Source organism: Crocodylus siamensis, chromosome 4 (assembly GCF_052110815.1).
Source record: "Crocodylus siamensis isolate JL-2025a chromosome 4, ASM5211081v1, whole genome shotgun sequence".
NCBI lineage: Eukaryota > Metazoa > Chordata > Crocodylia > Crocodylidae > Crocodylus > Crocodylus siamensis.
Window position 1 is genome coordinate 75,983,928 of NC_143398.1, and position 18,960 is coordinate 76,002,887.

The window sequence follows — 18,960 nt, forward strand, 5'->3', positions numbered from 1 at the left end:
AGCAGACCCTGGCCCGGTACTTTCCGAAGCCATGCTCCAGCAGGCCAGGCCAGGCCGGCTCCATGCACTACATGGAGCCCCTGGGTCTTAGGTGGCACCATGTGCTGCTGGGGGTCTCTGCCAGAAGCAGGCCATGAGTGCCCCGATGGCCGACAACTGCTGTTGTGGGGGGGAGGTGGGTAAGGCCCCACCCCCAAATACTGCATCACAACCCACTCACAAACCCTCAAAGCCCCATACCCCCCACAAATCTCACCCCCCACAAACCCTCCCAACCCCCACACCCTTCTCTTCACCCCTCAAATCTCACACCCTGCGTGTGCCCAGCTGCCAGATTTCATAGAATTCATAGACATTAGGGCTGGAAGGGACCTCGGAAGATCATCGAGTCCAGCCCTCCGCCCAAAGGGCAGGAAGTCAGCTGTGGTCATAGGATCCCAGCAAGCCAAGCATCCAATTTGCTCTTGAAGGTGTTCAATCTAGGTGCTTGAACCACCTCCAATGGCAGGCTATTCCAGACCCTGGGGGCTCGGACAGTAAAGAAAATTTTCCTTATGTCCAGCCTGAAATGGTCTTGCAGTAGTTTATGACCATTTGACCTCGTCATCCCTTGGGGCACTCTGGTGAACAAATGTTCCCCCAGGTACTGGTGGTCACCCCGATAAACTTATAGGTGGCCACCAGATCACCCCAGAGCCTGTGCTTTTCCAGGCTAAAGAGCCCCATGGCTCTCAGCCTGTCGTTGTAAGGTCTGTTCATGTGTGTGGCTCTTCTCTGGACTCTCTCAAACTTCTCCACATCCTTTTTGAATTGTGGAGCCCAAAACTGGATGCAGCTGTGGCCTCACCAAGGCTGAGTACAAGGGGAAAATGACATCCCAGGATTTGCTTGAGAAGCATCTATGGATGCAAGATAGCATTTTGGTCGCTCTACTAGCCGCAGCATCACATTGCAGGCTCATGTTCATCTTGTGGTCAATGATGACCCCTAAGTCTCTTTCTTCCATAGTGCTAGCCAGTGTAGTACTGCCGAGCCTATAAGGATGCTGCAGGATTTCCTCCCAAGGTGGAGAACCTTGCATTTTTTGGTGTTGAACACCATCAGGTTCTCGTCCGCCCATTTGCTGAGCTTGTCCAGGTCAGCCTGGATCGCCTTCCTGTATTCTGGTGTGGATGCTTTGCCCCAAAGTTTGGTGTCATTGGCTAACTTGGCCAGTCCGCTTCTGACTCCAATGTCCACATCATAAATGAAGATGTTGAACAATATGGGTCCAAGGACAGGGCTTTGGGGGACCCCACTGGTCACAGGGCACCATGATGATTGACTTCCCTCAATTACCACCCTCTGGGTCCAACCATGGAGCCAGTTTCCCAGCGAGCGGATCATGGTGGACCTAAGGCCACAATTGGCCAGTTTCGTCAAAAGGTGATCATGGGATACCAGATCGAAGGCTTTTTTTGAAGTCAAGATATATGACATCAATCTCTTCTCCCTTGTCCACATGATAGGTCACCTGGTTGTAGAAGGTAATGAGATTGGTCAAGCAAGACACAGCAAAGCCGTGCTGGCTATTCCTCAGGATGTTGGCGTTGGCCAGTCCATTAAGGATGGCTTCTTCAATAAACTTTTCTAATACCTTCCCCAGAATAGAAGTCAGGCTGATGGGCCTATAGTTAGCCAGATCTACTTTCCTCCCTTTCTTGAAGATAGGGACCACATTGGCCTTGTTCCAGTCGTCGGGCACTACACCAAAGCACCAGGAGTTCTCAAATATCCGTGCCAGAGGCTGGGCTATAATGCTAGCCAGCTTCTTGAGTACCCTGGGGTGTAGAATGTCAGGGCCGGCTGACTTGAAGGTATCAGCCTAGCAGTTGATAGGAGTTGGTAGCAGTTGGTATCAGCCTAGCAGTTGGGTCAGGTTACAAGGTGGTGCTGAGGATGTGTGTGTGGGGGGGGAAGTGACCCCTCGCCTGCCTCATGCCCGGTGCCCAGTGCTGCAGCTGCTCACAGGTCACCTGCTGCCTGTGCCTGCTCCTGACAGCCCCAGACGGGCTGTGAACACCTGCAGCAGGGAGCGCTGGCCATGGGGCGGGCAAGGGGTTGCTTTTCTCTGCGCAGGGAAGGAGCCCAGAGAAAAGCTGAGTGTGGGGGCAAAAGTTGCTCTCTCCCCCGCCTCATGGCTGGCGCTCCCTGCTGCAGCTGCAGCTGCAGCTGCTCGCAGCCCACATAGGGCTCCTTCCCTGCCTGGGATCCCCACTGCCCTTCTTCCCCCCTTACCTGTGGTTCTAGTGCGGGGCAGCCATGTGCTCCCAGCCCAGAAACCCCGGCTGGGGCTTCTGGCCGGGGGGCGGCAGAATCACCACTGCTACAGCCCCAGGAGGCTCCCAGGACCCCAGGTAAGGCTGGCCCCAGCCTTCCCTACGGCCCCTGGGAAAACTTGCCACACACCAGGAGGCACATGATACAGGTGTGGAGGCAGCCTAGGATTTCATATTTGGTTTGACCTTCATCATGAGTCTGAAGTCTCTTCCAATCACTGGTCTCTAAAATGCAGTCTGCATCCTATAAGTACATCCTACTATTTTGTTGCTGCTGCTGTTTTTTCCATTGTGGCTTCATAACATTACTTGAAAAATACATCTGAACATTATATGTTTCAACATTATTCAATGGGAAACTGCAAAATTGTATGTCATTTGGTACAATTAAAATAAAAAGCATAGGCACTCACTGGCTTATTATCTGCGATTTCCCACTATGGAAGTCGCAGCTGAAAATCCTCATAAATTTTTCCAGCACAGTATTGGCCATGACATTCTCTTACCTCCCCATTCCTCCTTGCCAATTTATGTGTTTTCACATTCCAATCAGAGCTGTTGTTTTCTGAGGGTATAGACAGATGTAACAATTGTCCTGATATCAAGGGAGACCATTACAAACTGTTACGATGAATGTTCATGATTCTGTAGTGATATAAGCATAGCACAACTGCTCCTACTTTAATCCTGATTTATTCAGGGTCAAGTTAGGGTTTAGCTGATTTAGCTGACTTGCATTGCTACAGGATCTTACACATGTAACATTAAGATTACAACAACTGCATGCTTCAGAGCAGCAGCTTGGTCTCCCTTTCTAAGGGGCTAAAATTATGTTTGTATCTTGAAACACTTGGAATACTGATTAATCATTTTGTCCAGTTATCTAAAGTAGCAGAACTGCATTTACAGGAATAGGACAATATATTTGTTAAGTACATTTAGCGTTTTGGTATTGCTGACAGAGATACTAAAACTCAGTTGCATAGCTCCTAGATAAACTTGTCTATGATTAACTTGATAAAAAACAACTTAGTGAATCCTCTGGTTCAATTTGTTGCCCATGCAAGGAGAATCACCTCAGAGAGCTAAAGAGTAAAAGTCAGCACTGATTTAAACTCACCAAATTGACTGCTGTTGAGTTTCATAAAATAACAATGCATAATAAAGTCCACCAATTTAGTTCAGAGATGTATTTGGTAGCTGTGTTGGTCTGAGTCAAAAAGAGATGCAGAAATCCAGAACTCTTGGTTCAAAGATGCTACCTTTTATTAGACCAATTAAGAAATCACAAAAAAATGTCTTTTTCTGCAAGCTTTCGGGCTCTCACACCCTTCATCTGGCTCAAGGAAAATTAAAGATGGTAAAAGTCTACACAAGGCTATTTCATAAAATGCAACTTAATCTCTACTTTCTAATTCTGTGTTATTAACAGGACCACTTGCCCTTTCCTTTGTATTTAATGGCATTTGGTTTTAAAAGCATATTTACTTTCTTTCAGCAATAAATTATTTTAAAGGAATAAACTTCATTTTTGCACAGAGGGAGTTGAGGCTGCAAGTCTGGTCCCTCTGGGTCCATGCAAGTGTCTCTGTGAGAAGCTCTTTCTTGTGGAGACCAGGCAGGATTACATCCCTGTTGGTGTCAGATGGCATGCAGGGAGGTTTTAGAAATCTTTCTTGTTGTTCAACAATGAAGTTTAAAATCCCAGATCAGCTAAATTCAGTCATCTTCCATGTTTCAGGGATATATTTGGTAGCCATGTTGGTCTGAGACAAAAAGAAATGCAAAAATCTAGAAGATCTCTGAACCAAGGTATCATCTGTCAACCAAGAGTTCTAGATTTCTGCATTCCAGTTTAGTTCAAGTATTTTTGTGTCCCAACTGAAAAAAACAACACTTGAGCTTTTTTCTAAATGAAGGCTGCAGAGATTTGCAAAGAACATGCATAAATGAAAGTTCAAAAATTTTTGGAGGATGGCATATTACTAATTGATTAAAAACACATAGAGGTTGTTGATAACTGTTTGGTGATTTAAGCTCCCCCCCCCTTTTTTTTTTAAATGATTCACGCTGCAGATATAGATGTAGAATCTGACCCCATTAACAGTGAATCCCCTGCTCTCTCCTCCCCACCCAACATAATCACTTCAACTAAGAAAATCCAGTTTACTAGTAGACGAAACATACCACTATTATACTTTCTTCCTCATTTTTTTTAAATGTTGCCAGAGACTGCAATGATGATTTTTAGGATGTATAAATCATGCATTGTACAGTAATATAAATGTAAATGGATTTGAGCTAATAGAAACATAGGGCAGGAAGAGACCTCACAAGGTCATCCAGTCCAGCCCCCTGCTCAAGGCAGGATCATCCCTGCCTAAACCATCCCAGCCAATTGTATGTCCAACCAGCTCCTGAAAATTTAGAGTTGGAAATTCCATAACTTCTCTAGGTAGCCTGTTCCAATACTTTATCACTTGCAAGGACTCAAAGTTCCTCTGAATTTCCAACCTAAATTTCTCCTCCTGCTGCTTGAGGCCATTGCTCCTGGTCCTGTGCCCTATGGCCACAGAGAAAAAGCCTATCTCCATCCTCTCTATAATTGTTGTTCAGGTATTTGAAGACTGTTAATCCCTCAGTCTTCTGTTCTCCAAAGCAAATAGCCCTTTCAGCCTTTCCTTAAAATTCATGTTTCCCAGGCATCTAATTATTTTTGTTGCTTTCTGTTGGACTCTTTCCAATTTGTCCACATCCTTTTTGAAGAGTAGGACCCAAACTGGATACAGTACTTTGGGTGAGGCCTCATCAGTGTTGAATAGAGCAGAATAATTTCCTGCTATACACTCCAGGATGCCGTTGGTTTTTGTTTTTTGCAAAAAAAGCATACTGTTGGCTCGTATTCAGTTTATGCTCCACTGTAACCCCCAGATCCTTCTCTCGGCAGTACTGCAACCTTGTCACCATTGCCTAGTCTGTATTTGTGCATACAATTATACTATCCCAAGTGCAGGACTTTGCACTCATCCTTGCTGAATTTAAGATAGTTAATTGCAGACTTTTTTTTTCCAAGTTCACCCAGGTCATTCTGGATCCTATCCCTACTCTCTATAGTGTCTGCAACTCCACCCAACTTGGTGTGACCTGTACATTTACTAAGGATGCACTCAATACAATAGTCCAAATAAATAATGAAGACATCGAACAATACCAAACCCAGGACAGACCCCTGGAAAACCTCACTTGAAACCACCTCCCAACTAGACTTTGAGCCACTGATGACCACATGTTGAGCACAATGATCCAATCAGTACTGTATCTACCTTACAGTACTTTAGTCTGTATTTAATCTGCATTTCAAATGCTTGTCAGTTAAAAGAGAATGTGATATTATCTATAAAAGGACAGGAATTACATTATATTTTTGCAATTTATTATATTCACAGTCCATTTAATCAAAATATAGATTGTGATGAATGGGAGGGGAGGGCAGTTCAGAAAGAATGCAGTACAATAGGCTCTCTAACAATAACTATAACATTTGGTCTCTGATAACTCGCAGAGCAGCAGTCAAATCATACTGATGTGCTATAACATGAGCAGTAACAATGACAATAGCTTATATACTATTGATACTAAAGATAGCTGTTAATTTTAAAGTGTGCAAATTGAAAGTGGGTACACAGTAATAAAATTAAAAAGAGGTAATAATAAATACCTTGCAAAACATAATACAAGGCTATTTCATAAAATGCAAGTTAATCTCTACTTTCTAATTCTGTGTTATTAAGAGGACCACTTGCCCTTTCCTTTGTATTTAATGGCATTTGGTTTTAAAAGCATATTTACTTTCTTTCAGCAATAAATTATTTTAAAGGAATACTGCCAAGGCTGGTGGCTAGTTGGTGGTGGGGGGGGGGGTTGTTTGTTTTTAATTTATGCATATCAGCTTCCCCCGGCTATATCTGTTTTATATTGAGACTAAATCCTACAAAGAATAAAAGGAATTGAGACTGAAAAAAAAACTTGCAGAGGTTTGGGTGTGGGTGATTTGCTTTTTACATATTTATAACCAGAATATAGTTTCAGGAGAGTTCTGCATTTCTTATGCCCCCAAACTCCAGCTGAAATGTAATGAGTGGGAGTTTTCAGCATGTAAGAGCTTACAGGGGTACTCTCCCCTCCTTCAAAAATAAATAGGCTTTGACACGCCCCCCCCCCCCAATTCCCCACTTTTTGCTCCTCTTCAAATAATGGGTACTTTAAATTGCAATATATTGATCAGGATTTGGAGATTAAATTTTTACCACTTCTGAAGTCAAGGATGCTTTCAGCCTTCCAGCTTTGACTGTTCAATAGTCTTTGGAAAAGCAGGTAGGTAAACTTAAATGGGACATTTTTGTCACATTTCAATTTGGTTTGATAAAATGGCTCTGAACTTTTGACTTTCAAACTGATTTATACAGTAATATGCCAGTGTTAAGAGTAGCAGTTTATGCTGCTTCTCCAAATGTAGCCAACAATAAAATAGAAAATAAATTAAGAAATACCTAAAAACTAAGATACCTGGTTCATATTTATCACTTGACTGTCTGCCAAACAAAGCTTGATCTTTTGCTAACTCTAGCTTACTACATTTTGCAATACATGGTAAGCAAAGATCCTACTTCTGTAACAAGTACATTCGGACAATATATATTTTATGGAATAAATATACAATATATTCAGTTATAGATTTCTATAGAAGAGTAACTATAATAGATACAAGCAATACCTACATTTAAAAATACAATTCTAGGTTTCCCTACCCTTACTACTAATAAAATTAAAATAGGCCTAAAACTGCTTCACTCTATTAATGCATAATAAAATATATGGAGACACCAAGAGTAAAAAGCCAATTGCTTCTACAAACTGAATACTTTATAAATATAGTAACTTGCTATTTTCAGGAAAAAAATTGGAAAATTATTATAAACTGGAAGTCGGATTAAAACAATTCCTACAATATATAGTACAAAGAGATTATGAAATGAGATGTGTGAATTTGTTTTATATCTTGTGACCAAAATTTGGAACTGATGCAGTTTGGTGTATAGACTACATATTGTTCAACCCTGGAAATTAACTGTAGAGAAAGTTTCCTCCCTTACTAGCAGCTAGTCTTGACCTCCTTAAACAAACACCATCACTTACTACAGTGAGCAAATGGACGAGAGGTTTGTCCAGGGTAAGGAGCACAAGACAAGAACTAGAAAATTTTATTCTGATGCTCCAGACTCCTCTACATTTCCTTGTGTTTACTTACCATACTGCTCATTAGCAATAAAGTCTGGTATCTGAGATTGCAGTGTTCTGAAGAGCCTTATAAAGAAAGTACCATGTATATGGCTGTCTTGCTAAGTTATTCTTACATCATTCATTCATAGCTTTCAGATAATTACAGTTACTGTGTTCCCATTGTTGTTTCCTTTTACTCTGTGCAGGAGTGCTGAGGCACAGCTTTGATTGCTTGGTTACTGAATTCTTGATCTAGATTTTTTTTTCCTTGAGAATAACCTGAAATTAAACACAAACATTTCTCAGAGTTAACAAAACAATTTGAGGAACTACGTCACTTACATTCTTCTTCCTTCCTCATCACCTAAACAATAATTTTGCTTCAGTAATATCTTACCTTTTGAACAAAACAATTTAGGGTAAAATGGTGTTTAAAATCTAAATGAAACCTCCATGTTTGTATTTTGGTCTTTTTATAATTTATGCTTCCTGCAATGGTACAATTTTAAGCAGCAGAATAATTTACTTCACAAAAGTTAACCATTTTTACTTGAGAGGGGAAAGCAGGAATCTTGACTAAGACTCTCAGAATAAGGCTTTTCAAGTAAGATTCTTGTCCCATATGCAACGCCTCAATAAAAGGCTTTCAGGTATAAGAAAAAAAAAGTTAGGGTCCAGGATTGGGAGGCCTAGGATCAAGTCCTTGCTCAACAGACTTCCAGTGTGACCGTGGGCAAGTCCCTTTGTCATAAAACCACAAAGGTGCTTATGTACTCAAATTTCACTGATTTCAGTGAGAGTCTGAGGATCTGGGCTTTGGTGTTTTTTGTGTCTGTTTCCCATGTACAAAATGGAGGATAAAATAAGATCAGGGTAAGTGAGGAAAAAAAATACATGAAAGATACCATTAGGGGGCTCAAATTCTACAATGATCTTGGCCATATGAGCACCTATAGCAAGGGCAGGCAAAATACATCCTGCAGGCCAGATCCAGCCTGCCAGTCCATTCTATCTAGCCTGTGGGGCCCCTAAATTTTTTTTTTAATTAATATTTATCTACTCCCGGCTGCCTGTCAAAGATGACAGTAGTCAAGGGCAGTAGGACCCAGGGGGAGCCAGCAGCAGGATGCAGCAGCAGCCCAGCTCTACCCACCCCCAGCCAGTTCCCTGCCTTCCTGCCCCGGCACTGCTCTGCCACCACATGGCTCCTATTGTACGGCATGGGCCTACTCCAGTACCCTGGGGTGCGTGTGTGTGTGTGTGTTCATAGGGTGAGTCCCACATGCATACCCCAACATACATATGTACCCACACTCCCCCTCGCACACCCACACATGTACACATACACATGTACCCACAATCGCCTCTTGTACACTACACAAATGCATGTAAACCAGGACAAAAATATTTTTTGAAATTAAATTAATGAATGTTTTAGATGTTTGCTTTTTAGAATATAATTTGGTATTTTTCTGGTTCCGAGATGGCAAAACCTGTTGCTGAAAGGAGTGCTCCTGGGAGGCAAGGGGAGGGACTTCTGGTGGCAAAGGTCGGCAGCTAGGGGGTGGGACTTCTAGTCACGAGATGGTGACCAGGTAGTGGGGCTACCCATGCAGACCTCGACAGCTTGCCAAAACTTGGTAAGTGGTCCTTCACTCGAAATAATAATTGTGCACCCCGGACCTGTAGGATGAAGGAAACATTCCCTACCAAGCTTAAAGTAGGGATGGTAGCAAATAACTGTTACTTTACTAGCACACTTTTTCTTTTTTAATGTAAGGTGTCCCAGAAGAATAGTAACTTACTGTTTACTCTTCCTTATGCATAAGAAAGGGAGTTGCATATCAGGTGTTGATTTCTGGGTTCTGACTTGGAAATATGGCTTTAGAATTTGATGTGACATCCCTTATTTTTAAAATGCATTTTTCTGGGGGCAGGGCAAATGGAAGTCTACCGAGTGATGAGCAACCTTCAGTCCCCATTTCAGTCAATGCTCATAAGCTGGCAAGGGACGCACAGCCAAAAGCAAGACCAATGAATACTCTCACCTACGACATATGATTTTGCTGTGTTGTTTGCTGCTGTTGCTGCTGCTGCTGCTGAATAAGCAACTGCTGTTGCTGCCGGCGTCGTGCTGTCCTCAGTTTTTCAAAGCGAGCTTCCATCTCTTCCAGCACTTTGGGTGTGTAGCGTACCACTAGCTTTACACTATCCTTAGCAGCTTTCAAAAGCTCCACTGCCTTTTCATGGTGCTCTCCTTCCACACTCTGAAAGCCAGAAGGGAAGAATTAGTTGTCAAGATACTGACTCTTCTTACACTTGCTTCCATAGAAACTGTCAGATGTTTAAGCTGTTTCCCTTTTTTTCAAGTGGTCATTAGCAAGAGAAAATAATGCAAATAATATTTATACAACTTTGGGAGCTCATCTGTCTTTGCAGTTGAAATATAGCCCCATTTTGCTTATCAGTAGCATTTCCAATGTAAAAATGAGCTAAATTCTGACATATACAGAAACAGGGAGGGAACTTTGTAAATGCTCTCAATGCCTACATACACATGAGTGTGGACACTTAATTCTGCAGAACAACTAGCAGTGCTGCTGATAGTTGTCCCCCTGTGCCACATGCCCTCTGACACATGGCAGGTTACCCTGGGTGGGGTAGGAGAGGTTGGGGCCAGTGTTGGGCTGGCCCCAGCAGCCTTACCTGGCTCCAGAAGTGGTGATCCTGCTGCTCGGAGCCTAGGCGGCAGCTGGAATGTGGTTCCGGCTGTCCAGGCTCTGGTTTTGAGCGGTGCACACTGCCCCTGTGTATGCTGCTCCACTCTGTGTGTGTGTGTGTGTGTGTGTGTGTGTTCTTTTGACCCTTGGATATCCAGGTGTCAAATCCTCCCTACCCCCTGTGCTGCTCGCCTGCAGCATGGAGAACAGCCAAATGTGTGGTATGTGGCACACAGATGCGGTGCCACATACTGCATAGCCACACTTATCTGGAAGTGGCCAATGGTTTTAACTCATAAAAAGAAAATGCAAAAACTACTGAATTCAAGAAAAGGTGATCAAAGCTATTATATAAACAACTCTGAATTTTGCTATCCGATAAGGAAAAAAGGGAATATGATGAGTCTGAGTATGTATGTTTAATACAGATAAGAGGGGGCCTGGGAATGGCTCAGTAGCCTTTCATTTCTTAGGCCCTGATCATACAGGAGTTCTATACAGGACTTTAGAATTTAACTTGAAGTATGTGAGCACACCCACAAAAATTCAGAAGCTATGCATGTATTTAGAATTTAAAAGGACAGCCTCATACTTACGGATTTTACTTAACTGGAGTTAGGCTGGCTAGTACATGTCTTCAATTAATCATCAGCTAATCGCCTTTGCAAGATGAACTTTTTTCTCTATCTAGCTAGTAATATATATTGAAAGTGGTATCAAACTTCTCCTATAAAAGTAAAATGTAGAGGCCAAGGATAAAGTAACAGAACAGGGCCTTGGTTTCCAGAATCATGTTGTTGTGTTTTGTTTTGTTTTTCCTCCTGCAAGTAGTTATACTGAAGCCAAGTCTTACTGTACTCATATGAGGATAAGTTTATACATATATTCAAGTCTTTTCAGGATCAGAAATTGATTATTTTTCCCTTGTCCAGGACAGAATGGTTTAAATGCTTCCACCAAGGAACTGATACACAGAGTTTATACACATACATGACAATTTAAAAATAATCCCTGCCTACATAAGCATTTAAATTATTTCCTAATAGAGGTCAGAGAGATAAAGTTAAACAAAGGAAAGAACCCTGGAGAGTGGGAGAGGACCCAAAGGCTAGAGACAGAAATTACACATAAATTGGTCTAAGCAATCGGAAACTGGTTCAAAACTGTACCATAACAGAAGTTCAGTGCACATAAACCACTTTCAAAATGGCTGAAACTGGTTTAAGATAAACCTGGATAGATGTGTAGTATCAGACGTAACTGATTTTAGGTTAAATTCATTTACTAAACTTCTGTCCCAGATCCCCTCCAGATTCAAGTTAACTCACAGTCCCCCAGCATCCCAGGATGCTTTGCACCTCCCCTGTAAATCCTCCCTTGCATAGCAGGCTGGATAGCTGTGGCCCAGGACGTCTGCTCCAGATGAGCAGGGAGGTATGCTCCAGTGCCCCCCACAGCCTCTGGCCAGGCTTGTGGTTGCTACATTTCAGGAATCAAAAGTGAAAGTCTGTTCACTTGTTTATTGGTTCAATCTATGCAGCTTAGACTAACCTACAAAGCTTAGACTAACCTACAAATTTTACTGAGATTTAATATGGTTGCACATAGCTAGTACTATATTTGGAGAAGAGTATAAAGAGAGAAATAAAGCAAAGAGGAGAAAAATTAGTTCTTAATCAGGGCTCTGAAGTCTTTGAGGAACAAACCCTGTCAGATCTCAAATGCCCTCTCTCTGAAGAACAATTTGTATTAAGTGGTGTCTACTGTGAAATTATTTCTATGCTTATGCTGTTTTAAATAGGAGACCTCTGGAAGGGAGAGGCAATTTGGCTGAAAAAAGGGGATATTTAATTTCTTCCAATAAATTGCTTGACTGGAGTGCATTTTAGGAGTGCAAATTGTTCCACACCTTAGGAAGAAAAGTAACATTCTCTAATGGTAGATGATTCCCCACGTGTGTTCCAACAAACAAAGGTATCTCTGTGCAAAAATTAACAGCTGAGACTTTCATGTAAATTGTAGCTTTTTCTTTTTTTAAATATTTTTTCCATAAAAAGAGAAACCAAGGCTTTGCTAGATATGACACATTGAAGCTTTTATAAATATCATGCTATATAAAAGGAAACTATACTCATACAATTCAAACTTTCAAAGAAAGACAGCAGTACTCAAGATAGCAGAAGTCCAAATTGTATTAAAAGAAATTGGCATCCTTTTAGGAATTGTCAGGCATTAAAAAGAAAATTCTGTCTATTTTTGTCACTTATAATATAGTGTGAATATCAGGTGTAAGAAAAATAAATATCAGTTCTTTTTGCTGTGGCACACTGAGCTAGAAATAACAAAGCAAAAGCTGCTAAAAGCAAAAGGATGATATTATTTTTACAGCAATGAACTGCATAACACAATCAATCCTAATACCTCTTCTTCATCTTCAAACCTCTCATGATCATATGGTGTCATGTCACATGATCTTCAGCATATTTGAAAAACACTGTCTCTCAGCATAAGTGTTTAATTTAACTGATGGGGTTTAAAATGTATCTGCAGAAATGTGAGCATGCTCCAGAAAATATATTTCAAATTAGAGAAGGAGGATTAACAGTTCAGGTACTGAAATGAATACGCAAACCATTATGGGGTTAGTAACCAGAATGAGAGAGAGCCTTGAACTACTAAATACCCATTTTTATTTGCTCCTGTATGGTATTCACTACACGTCTTTGATACCATTCCCAGAGGAAGACATTCCACATCCAATTGTTTTGTGATAGAGATCATTCATTAGGAATTGATTATCATCAGAAATGTACTGGATTTTCAGAATTAAACATGCACTATTTTGTGTTTAAACACACACAGCTGCAGCAGAGAAGATAAAAGTGTCCTTGAAAGTATTAGAGCATGGTTTTGTGCAAGAACTAGCTCTTATTTGTTGGTTCTAATATACACAATAGTTCAAATGGAAAACAGTAGGTGAACAGAGTATTTGAAAACTTCTAAAGAAAATATTTCAGATACAAACTAGAAGTCAGCTTAACTTTTTAAACCACAAAACATGCATTTTTTATAAAGCATCAGCAGAGAACTTATGCAGTACTTACTGACACTAGCTATTAAATAAGTCATTAATATATGACATGACCATATCAATCTCTATGGAGTGACTGCTAATTTTGAAACTAGGCATATGTGTTTTCCATCATTCTGCATATTACTTTATCTCTAATGTATTAGGCCAATATGAACTGGCATTAGTACTGGGCATCCACAGCAACTGAACCATCTGTATTTACAGTACTTGGAGTTTATTTTTTGCTATGCTGTGGTGCAGTTTATAAGAGCCTTGTCCTATAGTAATATTGGGTGATGCCTGGAGCTCTTAACATCTGGACTGTCAGTACATTAACACCTGAAACTAGTTTTAAGCACTCGTTAGGCTCTTCAAAGTTAGTCACTGCTTTCTGAGCAGACTCAGTCCAGAGAAGAGCAGGAACCTGGCAGGAGGGGCTGGGCAACCAGATTAACTCTTTCCCTGCCTGCTTCCCCAGGACAGACAGTGTGGGCAGCCACAAGTAAGCATGGGAAAGGATAGGGAGGGATCCTGAGGGACAAGTGGGGAACTTTGGAAGATGGGGAGGGGGGCGCAGAGGGAAGGCCTGGAATGAGAGGGCAGGGAATTCTTACCTTTCAGTCCTCCAGACCCCTGATAGTCTTAAGTGTGACTGCTTCAAACTCAAGCTAGCACTGACACCGATAAGCATTTGTGTTGCCTCAAAGTAACGTGTAACAAGGCTCAAAGAGGCAGTTAAATCAAAATTACATGTTCTTAATTTTATGTGCGGTTTACCTAAAAACGTTGTTGTAGTAAGTTGCTGATCATGTCTGTGCTTTATGGGTTCAACATGGCTGTAGATAACATTTCAATATACTTACAAACTTCTATTGCAATTCCCACTGGTTAATTTTTTTTTACCAGAAATCTCCAGCCTCATTTTTTCAGCTTATCACCATTATTTTCTAATTAGAAGTGAAGGGCTTGACAGGGCTCTTATTTGGGTCAATGGAAAATTGCCATTGATTTGAACAATGCAGAATCAGGGCAACAGCTCTCAACTATAACAAAGAAGGTGATTATCTATATCTATATCTATATAAAAAAGAAACCCTAACAACAAAAGTGTAAACCTTGCTCTCTTGACTTGTTCGGTTTCAGGTACTATCAATCAACATTAAGTTAGTGTGGACCTGTGATGTATGAGTGTAGGTCACTTTACTCTGCTGTAAAATTATTCTTGCAATGTCAAGAAGAGTTGTACTGATATAAGTTACACGGATATACAGGCTGCATTCCTGCAACTGTGTTCAATTTCATCTTGGTTAGTCCAATGATTGTCAACCGGAGTGATGCACCACCTAGGGTGCCTTGAGATCTTTTGAAGGGCACCTCAGGGTGCCATGCAATGCAAACACTGTTAGGTGTGCTAATGTGATTTACAAGATAAACTCAGAGATTTCAAATATCAATTCATAATGTTAAAAATTTTCTGATTTGTTGTAGTCTGCCTGAGTTCTTTTCAACAGAATTGCTCTATTATTTTTCTGTAGTCAAAAAACAAGGAAAAACTAAGAGCTGGAATTTTCTAAAGGGTGCCTTGAGCCAAACATGGAGTGCCTAAAATCTGAAAAAGTGGAGAACCACTGGGTTAGTCATTTATTCAACACAAATGGGCTGTTATTGACTCCCCTGCTACCTAGTGGTCAGGCAATGGAATAGCAACATGCGGTAGAAACTATCTTGAGAGCTGTCTGTCCTATAGAAGCCAAACAGAACTAGTTTATACTAAGAAGACTTTCAATACTAAGAAGACTTTACCAGTAAAAACTATACCATTACAGCTTTAACACTGAAGTCTTCATAGTACATAAACACATCTTATACCAACAACAGGAGTTTTTACTGCTGTAGTTAAACCATCTCTGCAGACCAATGACTCTATTGCTAGTCTGATTTGGATAGCTACAGTGGAGTTTCCTGAATCAGCTGTGTTGGCTGTAGACGTGATCATTATAATTTTTTCACTGAACTATGATGGCTAAATCTTATAGTATGGATGAGGCCCTGGTCCTAGACTGCCCACCAAATATATCATCTAGCAAAGGACACCACACATTCACTCTAATAAAGACCTAAAAATAGGGTGATATTGTTTAACACTAGACCTGGCTTCCTCCCCTCTTTATTAGACTATCAGAAAAACCATAAAGGGAAGGATATACATTTAGAGTGCAAGTTTGGATGTTATGTATTTTAATATCTTGTGGTATTGGCAGGTGCCATCAAGCAGAATAATAGTAAAAGACCTACTGTAGAGATAACGATAGGTAAAGGAATTGCAGATATTGTGCAGGGAAGCACTAATCATCACTATCTAGGCATAAATAATTATAGGAAAAAATATCTCCACCCTGTTGCAGAAAAGAAAAAAGAATCTGAATATATTGAGCAAGTCAGAAAATTGGTGAGTATTCCTATTAAAAGTGCTAAAGTAAAAGTGTTTGGGTAAGAATTAGTTCATATAAACCTATGCTGAATCCCTTTCAATCTCTGTCTCACACTAGGTATCTGATCTGGCATAATCTGTGCCAGATATGTATGGCTATCTGTATGTACCACTGCTAGGCCATCTGCAGAGCTCGCTGTTTTCAATTTCCTTTACTTGCAGTGAGTTCAGGACACTAGTATATTACAGAATCCCCAGCACATTGACAGAGCATTTTATTTTATTTTTTTATTTTCAATTTTGATGAGGCAGTTTAAATAACCCTAACCAGTCATACTGGGATTACTAATATGAATTCTGAGCACACAGCACTAGTTTTTATGTTGATAATTATAAAATTGGATAACTATCAACACACGAACATAAGCAAGCTGCAGATATTTCATTTTCATCTCATGTTCCACTGCTGATCAGTCTGTTGTACTGCACATGCTGTGTATTTGCTTTACATCAGATGAGTTGAGAGGAGGGCAGGGTGAACTATTCACAAGGAACAATATGTTAGTTAAACATAGCCCTTTTGTCTTCTATTCTCAAGTTGTCTGCAAACAGATAGCTATTTTCATGATTTTTTTCCAAGGGTTTTCAATTATTGTACAAATGTTTTGGGTGGATATAAATTAATCTGAGATTGGTTTGCAAGCTGTTAGCAACAAGTATTGTTTTAAGTATTTAACATTTGTCATTCACTGAATTGTTTTGATTAGACATGGATCACAGATATGTTTCCGTCACTTCCCCAGATAAGCATAAGTCTAAGAAGCAGTTTGCTAGAGTGCATGTTGATTGGACATTTATTTTCTAGGATATTAGCTTAATATTTGTTTTGGTGTACATTCCTGTAAATAAATTTTAAAATATTCACAAAGAAGTGAGAAGAGAATAAAAACCAATGTGTTCTAAAATTTGAATGCTCTCCTATTATTATTATTTTTTAAGTGTTTAGTCAGCTGTAGTTGACAGTAAAAAGGACTTTTTTGATGCATTCTGTAGGTCAGTTTAGAAGATTTAATCTCCCTTATCTGCATTTTTCCCCTGATCCTTTGAAAATGGTGTGAAATATCAATGGGATTTGCTTGATCCGCCACCAGCCAGTAAAGTTCAGCTACTTTATTAGTTATTAAGTATTAAAAATAACTTTTTAAAGTCCATTGATCTTTTTGAGTAGCTACCCTATTTGCATGATATTTTTTGTTTTATTGTACACATTCAATCAGCAAATATGCATAATCTAGCCTCTGCTGGTGACAATTGGATTGTTCACAGGCAACAATTATGTCAAAAGTCCAATTTTTTTTTAGAACTGATATAGGTGCAGGTGTGCATGAATTTGAGAAGGATGCTTTTATATGGAAATTGAAGAGAACAGGAGAATTTCTTTTGAAGATATTATTGGAAAAACTGTATGACCACAGATGTGATGCACTGAGAAAAAAAAAATATATGGCAGCTGATACATTAATATTCTTCACACACCCAATCTGAAAATAGAATTCAGTAAGAAACCCTTCTGTCAAACTTATTATGAAATACTTTTGAGTTTGAGCAAATGTCTCTTATGAAGCAGTGATGGTCAATAGGAAAGGTGAATAAAAACTGTATGCGCCTACGGAATATAAGATTATGGGTTTTGTGAGGGTAGAGTATTGCCAAGCAGAAGTGTGAGGTTATACAGCTGAATGTGTTATATTATTTTTATATTTTACACAGACTGCATATTGACATTTCATCTCTACCTCACTGATTTAATAGGGTTGTGAACAGGGCAAGGTACAAACAGCTGACTACTGCAGAACTCAGTTTCTGCTGCAGTGATTTCATATTTAATGAAAACAGAATCATCTCCTTGAAGCTGGACCTCATTTGATGACAAATATAACACAGAAAATACTGTAGCATGCTTTGACTATGTTAATGTAACCAAAATTGTAAGAAATGGTAGAATCATAACTCAGTGCTATTGAGTCTTTAGACTGTTCGAAACCATCTTGTTGAAGTGATTCTTTTTTTGTACATGAATTGCATTCATACTAAAAATTATAATGTACCAATTTTATTCATCACCTCCCATAACAAATATAGGGGTGTTAGGAAAAACATGTCCAAGAGAAACTTGGGTAGACTGGAAGGCAGACTGTAGCCCAAAGACATGGGGGAGGTCCTGATTTTTCTGCTTTCTGCATTTTCCAAAATCCCTTGCTCTTTCAACTTCCTTGCTACCACAGAGCATTCCATGTGAAAGGGCAGTTCTGCCATGAAAGCAGCACCTTCATGTTTAGTGTGTGCTTCCTGCCTGCATTCACTCACCTCTGACTACTGTACTGACAAAAATAACACAACTGAACCAATATCCAAAAGAGAAGGTCAGCTGGAGTCTGCTCTTTATATGACTCACTAGCAGACTTAGTTCCTCTTAATTGCATTTGTGCAAAATCATTGAAAGCTGTGAGACTACCCAAATGTCACTGAGGTTTAATTTGTCCTGCAGAGCTTTTGTTATTAGCACTGAAAAACAAGGAGAAAACGGGCTAGTTTGACTCTCCTTTCACACCTGGAATTTGCAAGGCTAGCAGTTACGGACAAAGGCTAACCTGCATGAGGAGGGTGCAGGAGGTGCTGGTGTGGTCACACCCCTCCTTTGTCTGTGTCACACATGCACAATTATTTCTGACCCCATTGCCTGGTCAGTGCAGGCTCCTGCCAGAGCTCTTCACGTGCAGTGAGGATAGGAGGTGAGTGATGCTGCTGTTTTCCCTCCCCCAACTCTGCTGAATTCCTTGGCAGGGGAAAGGAGGGAATGAGCATCACCCCCTGGGCTCTGGAGCCACGTGCAAGTAGTGGCTTTGGCCATAGCTCATGGTGATCAGCTGGTGAGTTCATAATGCCCACTCTCAGAACTATAGCAGAAGCCCAGTGCTGACAACTGGACATGCAAAGCACAGCCAGAAGAAGGTGTGGCTGCACTCCCCTCTGTCCAGTGCTGGATCCGCTACTGGTTAGGAAAGATATTTGTAACCTGAACATGTATTGTGGTTTAAAGACCACTTCTTATAGCAGAACCACATTTCAGGATGACCA

The 18,960-nt window shown here is 40.5% G+C and overlaps 2 protein-coding genes across 8 annotated transcripts in view; one reads left to right on the forward strand and one right to left on the reverse strand.

The window, feature by feature from the left end:
• MYF5 (myogenic factor 5) overlaps window positions 1-18,960 on the forward strand; it is an 85,230-nt gene that overhangs the window by 45,441 nt on the left and 20,829 nt on the right. The window lies entirely within an intron of this gene.
• LIN7A (lin-7 cell polarity scaffold A) overlaps window positions 5,735-18,960 on the reverse strand; it is a 59,752-nt gene continuing 46,526 nt past the window's right edge. For both annotated transcript variants that reach the window (XM_090042612.1, XM_090042611.1), the window contains 2 exons: window positions 9,647-9,865; window positions 5,735-7,877 (listed from right to left, as the gene is read on the reverse strand). In XM_090042612.1, the coding sequence (XP_089898738.1) occupies window positions 9,647-9,865 (219 nt within the window). In that variant the 3' untranslated portion in view covers window positions 5,735-7,877. The remainder of the gene's footprint in view (window positions 7,878-9,646; window positions 9,866-18,960) is intronic.